The sequence below is a fragment of the Marmota marmota genome, unplaced genomic scaffold (assembly GCF_001458135.2).
Source record: "Marmota marmota marmota unplaced genomic scaffold, marMar, whole genome shotgun sequence".
Taxonomy (NCBI): domain Eukaryota; kingdom Metazoa; phylum Chordata; class Mammalia; order Rodentia; family Sciuridae; genus Marmota; species Marmota marmota.
The window spans coordinates 10922846-10930958 of record NW_026000185.1 but is presented as its reverse complement, the minus strand read 5'-3'; the positions used below and the strand labels follow the sequence as shown (position 1 = coordinate 10930958).

General features: G+C 41.2%; 1 protein-coding gene across 1 annotated transcript in view; it reads right to left on the bottom strand.

Annotated features, from left to right (window-relative positions):
• Positions 1-7478, bottom strand: part of Rrn3 (RRN3 homolog, RNA polymerase I transcription factor) — a 31658-nt gene extending 24180 nt beyond the window's left edge. Inside the window, exons 1-3 of the mRNA XM_015491080.2 lie at positions 7293-7478; positions 5760-5865; positions 4294-4350 (exon numbers count right to left, since the gene is read on the bottom strand). Of these exons, the coding sequence (XP_015346566.1) occupies positions 4294-4350; positions 5760-5865; positions 7293-7369 (240 nt within the window). The 5' untranslated portion in view covers positions 7370-7478. The remainder of the gene's footprint in view (positions 1-4293; positions 4351-5759; positions 5866-7292) is intronic.
• Between the last annotated feature and the right edge of the window lie 635 nt (positions 7479-8113).

Genomic DNA, 8113 nt, shown 5'->3' with positions numbered 1-8113 from the left:
TTTAAAAAAAAAAAAAAAAAAAAGAACACCCACCCATGTTTAACAGCTAAATGATCATATTATAGAAAATAGGACTATTTTTGTTGGTGGTGCTGCTGCTGCGGCTGGAACACTTGTGCATGTTAAGCATGCAGTTTACCACCGAGCCACACTCCCAGCTCCCAAAAGACATTATTTATATTTATACATATATATAACATGCAGAGGGAAAAATTATAAGGAAAAGCCCCAATTTGTTAAAGAAAATAATTAATACTTATTAAGACTCAATAGAAGAAAGTACCATCTAATGAGAAACAGACATGGTGCTTGACATTGTAAATATATCTTTTTCTAATTCTAAAAACTCAGCAAGCTGATTATTTAGTCCCATATTACAGTAGAGGAATCTGAGATTAACAGAGATTGATAAGCAACTTACCCAACCATGAAGTCGATAAAAAACCAGGTCAAACTTGCCTGCTGAGGTCAAATCTAGTTCAGCCCACTCTCCCATAGTGCCTTTCTCCATCAATCAAAGGAACTGCCACTTTTCCCCCCACTTTCATCCAATTACTCAGTGCTTTCTATGCCATGAACATGTGACACCAAGCGTTTGAGCATTTTCTCAAAATGAGAAAATTTCCTCATTTCCTCAAATAACTTGGCAGGAAAATTAAGTAAATCACAACTCACATTGTGATAATTTTATAATATAACACAACCACTGTGAATAACACTAATGGCAGCTCACTGAGACCAGAGACAGAGAAGACAAGCCAGGCTGTGTGCAAAGATGAATAAATTCAACATACAGTACCACAAAAAAAATAAACACAAATACTGAACAGAGGTGCTACCTCTCAGTGGTAGAGCACTTGCCTAGCATGTATACGGCAACTGCAACCCAGCAATGAAAAGGTAAATAAAGGGGCTGGGGATGTGGCTCAAGCGGTAGCACGCTCGCCTGGCATGCATGAGGCCCGGGTTCGATCCTCAGCACCACATACAAACAAAGATGTTGTGTCCACTGAAAACTAAAATAAACAATAAATAAATATTAAAAAAAAAGAAAAGGTAAATAAATAAATACATAAATAAATATCTATCCTACTCCTTTCCACCAAAAAAAGTGCAAAGATTAGGCATCGTGACGCACACCTGTAATCCCAGCAACTTTGGAGGCTGAGGTAGGAGGATTCCAAATCTGAGACCAGCCTGGGCAACTTAGTGAGAACTTGGGTCAAAAGTTAAAATGCTTGGAGGTGTAGCTGAATGATAAAGTACCCCTGAGTGAAATCCTCAGTACTAGAGGGGAATAAGGTACAAGGACTAGAGATGTAGCTCAATGGTAGAGCACTTGCCTAGAATGCATGAGACCCTGAGTTCAATCCCTGGCACTGCAAAAAAATTAAAAGTAAAAATAAAAAATAAACCATTCACAGACTTTAATGCTTTCACAGTAAACGTTTAGAAGCAAACAACTTGGAACACTCTGCTGAAGTAGCAGACACACAAGGGGTATATCAAGAATCTGCTGATATAAAGCACAGTGGAAAATACACACACACAAAAATTGACCCTCTGTACATTTGAAAGGAGAAAGTGAGGCTTCAGTTGTCTTTAAATGGTAACACTTTTTGAGGGTAATATTCCTTACAAAGGGAAAAGCATGTTTTCAGAAAACTGAAGTGTTTCAGTATGGCTGGAGAATATAATGAGCAAGCCAAAAGATAAACCGAGAATCAGAAAAAGCTCCAGTCAGGAAGCCAACAATTCAACTGAGTCTGTCTGACAGAGTGAGTAGCTTTGTAGATCACAATAATGGTGTTGATAACAACAGTAAACACTAATACTGCACTTACTGTGTACAAGGCAGTGTTCTAAGACTTCAACATATATTAACACATTAAAACAACCTCATGAAATAGGGACTACTTCTGATTCCCATTTTATGGATGAGGACACTGAAACAAAGAGCAGTAACTTGCCCTTGATCACACAGCTAGTAAGAGAGGCAAGCCAGAGCCTGCTCAAATGAAGCAGATACAGAGGAGCTCTTCCAGAAAAGTCACATGAAAAGGTACAAAAATTAAAGCAGCAACCTCAGGGAATAAAGCATCTCGTGAAACTGCACACAGAAAAATGTTGCAGGCTGTGCCAAGAAGTTGGCCCTTTATTCTTCCATAGCCTTGAAGTTCTTTAGAAAGGGGAATGGCAACGTAAACATGTGCTCTGGAGAGAAGAATCAGGCTTCACTACTAAGGATAAATCTGGGGGGAAGAGGGATACACAGGAGATAGGACCTATAGACCACTAAAAGGTAACAGGAAAGGGGCTGGGGATGTGGCTCAAGCGGTAGCGCGCTCGCCTGGCATGCGTGCAGCCCGGGTTCGATCCTCAGCACCACATACAAACAAAGATGTTGTGTCCACCGAGAACTAAAAAATAAGTATTTAAAAAAAAAAAAAAATTCTTGTAAAAGGTAACAGGAAAAATCCAGGTGAAAGAATACAAACAAAACAAAAGATCTGATTTTTTTTTTTTCATTGATATGAGGGGTGAGAAAGTTCAGAAAGACTCCACAGTTCCCAGTTCAAGAACTGGATAAGCAATAAACAGTAAAGCATTAAGAGTCAGTCAGCATGGTGGGCTGGGATTGTGGCTTAGCACAAGAGCTTTCGCTTAGCACGTTCGAGGCCCTGTGTTGAATCCTCAGCACCACTGAATGAATGAATGAATGGATGGATGGATGGTATTGTGTCCAACTACAACTAAAATATTTTTTTTTAAAAGTCGGTGTGGTGATACACACCTGTAATCCCAGCAGCTCCAGAGGCTGAGGCAGGAGGATTCCAAGTTCAAAGCCAACCTCAGCAATTCAGTAAGGCCCTAAGCCACTTAGTAAGACCCTGCCTCAAAATAAGAAACTTATAAAGGGCTGAGGATGCACCCTTAGATATAATCCGTGTTTAAAAAAAAAAAAAAGTTAGTGTGGTGGTGACACCTATAACTTCAGTGAATCCAGAAGCTGAGACAGGAGGACCACACATTCATGGCCAGCCTTGGAGCAAGACCCTATCTCAAAATGTAAAAAAGCATTAAGAGGAGTTGAATATTTAGCTCAGTAGCAGAGTGCTTGCCTAACATGCACAACACCCTTAGTTTGGTCCCTGGCAAGGAAAAAGAAAAAATAAAAGCTTTGGGGTGATGCAGTTCATCAGTAAGCACCCCTGACTGCAGTACTGGGGGTGGTGAGGGAGGGTGGCTACAGAAGAGTAGGTTTGGGAGGGAGATGAGTTTAACTTGCTAATTTGGAGTACCTATAACAATTCTGAGTAAATATATCCAACATATAGTTAAGAAACAAGTCTGGAGCCTGAAAGAGCACTATGAGCTACAGAAACAAATTTTGGGGAGCTACCAGGACACAGATTCCAAAGCCATGAGGCATAAGGCAACCAAACAGGAAGAGTGTGCAGTGAGAAAAGGGAGGGACTTTGGAAATTCAATCAACACCAAAGTTAACAAGCTGTCAAAAGAGTGACCTGAGGGCTGAGTTTGTGGCTCAGAGGTATAGCACTCGCCTGGATTTGATCCTCAGCCACCACATAAAAATAAATAAATAAAATAAAGGTATTGTGTCCAACTACAACTACAAACTATATATATATATATATATATATATATATGAAAAAAAGAGTGAATTGAGCTAAGTGATCAGAATAGAGGAGCCACACAGATACTGAAGGTCAGTTGTTGAGAAGTGGACACCCAACAGTGCCAACTCTATGAAGAATTAGTGTGAGGCTTTAAATTAGCACACTTAAGAAATCACTGGTAACCTCTGTCAGGGTAATTACACCAGTGATAATAGTGGATTGAGATGTAAATGAGAAATGAGGAAGCACAGGTTGTCAACAGGAACAAAGCAATAGCTAACAATTATATTATAAAGTCCGTACTTTGGGTCAGAGGCTGTTCTACGTGTTTCTTGTATATTAACTCATTGAATCCTCTTTTAAAACCTCCATGTTGAAAAAAAACCTCTATTATTCTGATTTTTCAGTATCTCTGTCATCCACCAGCTAGATGCCAACAACACCCCTCTCTCCCAATTATGACAACCACAAATGTCTCCAATCTTTGCTAAATTGTCCTTTGGGTGGTCAAACTGTCAAGCCTAGTTGAGAAACTACTGGGTTAAAGTAAGATGGGATTATAGAGAAGTTCTGAGGACAGAATAGCACCGAAAGTACAAACTAATGCCTGTCAAAGTGGCAATGACTTTGCTATTGGCGAAAGGAAAGTTACCTTTATGTTTGGATCTGACAGCTGGTTCTTCAACAACTCAAAGTCATTTGTTTCACCCTAAACGAGAAAGGGAAAAAATTCATTATACTCATGGTTTCTTGTAAAATAGAACTTTTACCTATACCTTAACATGAGATGGACTGCAAAAAAAATAGACCTTATAACTTTCACATCCCTTGTTACTATAAAATCACGACTTCAAAAATTTGAAAACTCGGGGCTGGGGTTGTGGCTCAGCGGTAGAACACTTGCCTAGCAAGTGTGAGGCACTCGGTTCAATCCCCAGCACCATGTAAAAAAACTAAATAAACAAAATAAAGGTATTATGTCCATCTACAACCAAAAATATTTTAAAAAATTGTTTTTGGAAAAACTCATGTTAGTGGGAAAGGGGGATCAGAAAAAAGCAAATGACAAGTAATTCAGAAGCCATTCATATTTAGCTACACTTTGTACTGACATTTGAATATTACAGTTGATATTCTTGAGAATTCTCAAAATAAAGGGGGGAGAAGCACTATACTGATCTAACACAAAGGGAACTAAGACAGTAAACATTCAAATGTATGGATATTATATATAAATTTACAGTCATTTATGTTTTGTTTCTACTGTGGAGACCTAGTAGAATAACCTGTAAACTAACATAAAAACACCAACTGTTTATAACACTGAGGCAGGAGGATAGAAAGATGGAAGCCAGGACAACATAGTAAGACCCTGTCTCAAAATAAAAAATGAAATGGCTAGGGATGTAGCTTAGTGATAGAGCACTTGCCCAGCATTCACGAGGCCCTGGGTTAAAACTCTAATACTGGCAAAGAAGGGGCTAGGGAGATAGCTCATTGGTAAAGCACCTGCCTAGCACGCATGAGACCATGAGATCAATCCCCATCACCACGTAAAAAATAAACAACAATAAAAATGATATAAAAAAAAAAAAAAGCAATTCATTTAAAAAATAATACTGGTAAAGAAAAGTTAACACAAAAACAAAAATCTCTATTTGGTTTATTGTTCCAAAATAGTGCTTAGGTAATTAATTTCTTAAGAAATAAAATGTTCTAACACTTATAAATGTTTGCAAGAAATACTAGTATAGCATTGCTGAGGTAATTAATTTCTTAAGAAATAAAATGTTCTAACCCTTATAAATGTTTGCAAGAAATACTAGTACAGCATTTGAAACTTTAAAACCTCAGCAAAGATTTTATTACTCTAATTTTGAAAAGCATCATACACATTATTAAATATTTGATTGCAATATTGGTACCTAAAATTCATTTTTAAATGTATAGAGGGTTTTTCTTTTATTGGCACTGGGGATTGAACCCAGGGCATTGTTCATGCTAAGCATTTGCTCTAATACTGAGCTACATCCCCATCCTTACATTGGTCTTTAGTTTTAAAGCTATTGCTGTATTTGTGACCAACAAAATCAAACCTCACATGTCATCTCCTCTTACCTTTTTATATTTCAGCAACACTTCTGAAACCGTTCCACCAAACCGAACAGTTTTTCTTGGAGGAGAACTGAAGAAATCGTTCTCTAATGCAAGCATATCTGAAATCCTGTAGAATCAAGATTACCACACTACTAAGTTCATAACACAGAAAAATAAAAATTATAATAGGCACAGCTAGAGATGCAGCTTAACAGTAGTGTCTGCCCAGCATACGTGAGTCCCTGAGTTAGATAACCAGCACTGTAAAAAAAATAATAATAATAGCCAACAACCTTTTCTTGCAAGACTATGCTAAGGTTTCTTAAATGATCTCCACTTTTATTCCCCAAAAAACCATTCTTCACTCAGTGAAAATGGTCTTCCTGCTGCACTTGGAATAAGAATCCAAATTCCTACAATAATCCTACAAGATCAAATATCAATCTGGCCCCTGCCTACCTCTCTGACCTCATCTTCAACCACTTGTTTTACTGTAGGCATAGCGTCTTTTCTGTTCTTCCAACCTGTCAAGCTGGTTCCATTTCACTTGCTATTCACTACATCAGAAACACTTGTCATTCAAGCTGCAGCTCAAATGCTGGAGGCCTTCCCCATCAGAACTCTAATGTACTCTACCTCTCCCTTATACCTCCCATTCCCGTTGTACTTCTTCACAACATTGATCACCATCTGAAATCATCTCACTCATTTATTTACTGGCCTATTTACTGTCCCACTGGCACACTGTAAGCACTATTGAGAGCAAGAACTTTAGTCTCTGGATATCCACTGTTTCCAGTGTCGAGCACAGTTTAAGTCTGCACTCATTAAATGATGGTGAGAGGGTGCCAGTGGTGCACATTTGTAATCCCAGCTACTCTAGGCGGAGCCAAGGAAGATGGCAAGTTGTCGCCGAGCCTGGGCAATTTAGCAAGACCTTGTCTCAAAAAATAAAAAGGGCTGGAGTTTTAGTTCAATGGTAGAGCACGCCTGGGTTCAATACCAGTGCTACAAATAATTACATAAATATGAATATTAGGATAAATGTTTTACAAGGTTTGCTTATTTAAACAGAGCAAGGGGGAGCACAGCATTCTACTCACTCTGAAGTTAAACCCCAGGTGTTTCACAGGGGTTAAGGACTTTTTTAAAGTCGAGCAAAATAAAACTGTTAACATACATAGGTGTGTTGAAAGATTTCAAATCAATTTTTAGGATCTGTCATCAGTGACAGCATTCAGCTGAAAACCCACCACCTAGAAAACGCTTGAGGGAACAGGTCAGAAGCAAAGGCAGTGTTTAGGCCTGGGACCCACTGAGGGAGCCCAGAGGGATGAATGGGGGATACCGGGCTACAGAATGGACTCGTTTGTCCCTCCCATCTCCATTACCCACGAGGCGGGAATACGCTCTCTCTCGGAGCTGAAATGGTCCTCTATCCCTGCTCCCACCATGCTCCATTAGCTTCTTCCCTGATCCTTTCGGATCTGCTCCCCCAACCCAGGTCCTGAGCTTTGGTCCCACAGTCACAGACGCAAGCGGCCCGAATCTTACCCAGTCCGTGTCGTGACCGCTGAGGCTGAAGCGGCTCCTTCCCCCGGCAACCGCGTGTGAAGTAGCTGGGCCGCCATCGCGCCCAACTTGCGCGACTGCTGCGCTTCGCGCCGGAAATCGTGCTCTTTCCAGGCACCTCTCCTCCCCTGAGCCTCCGTCCCGGAAGTCGCTCTGGCGAGCGGCGGCTTTCGACCAATCAGAGCCCCTACGTGGGGAAAGCAGAATGATGCCGCCGAGCTAGAGCGCCGCCGCCCCGCCCGAGGCCCCTCCTTCTCCTCGGAGGACTTTCTCTGCCCCAGCAGTGTGGGCGTGTTCCCAGCCTCTTTGCTCTGGGCAGAAAGGAAACCCGGAGGGCCGCCTCTGCAGGGATCTGAGGACCCCAGAAAAAGTGCCAAGACACCCAAAGGAGCGCTAAGCCGTGGCTGGGCTCCCCCGTATTAATTTTGCGGAGTCAGAACCTCCCTCAGTTAAACAGAAGAAACTGCAGCCCTGTAATCAACCCAGACCCCGCAGAGGAAGGGGATTGGAACCCTACCGCGAGTCCCAGGAGCCTGGCCGCGTACCATCCTTAGGGGCGCCCAGAGGAGGAACGCAGTCATCCAGACCCACCGAGCCCGGAGAGGCTTTTCCACGCAAAGGGAACCGCAGAGGCCAAGGCCTGCGGACTGCCCTTCCCCTCAGGACCTAAGAGGGGTAAAGAGGACTTTGGGAAACTGTGTAGAACTATTAATGCATAAAACCAGCTACAGCAACCTATTAAATATAAAGCCTAGTTAGTTCTGTTTTCAACAGTGTGAAATCACTAACTTTCTGCTGTCTCC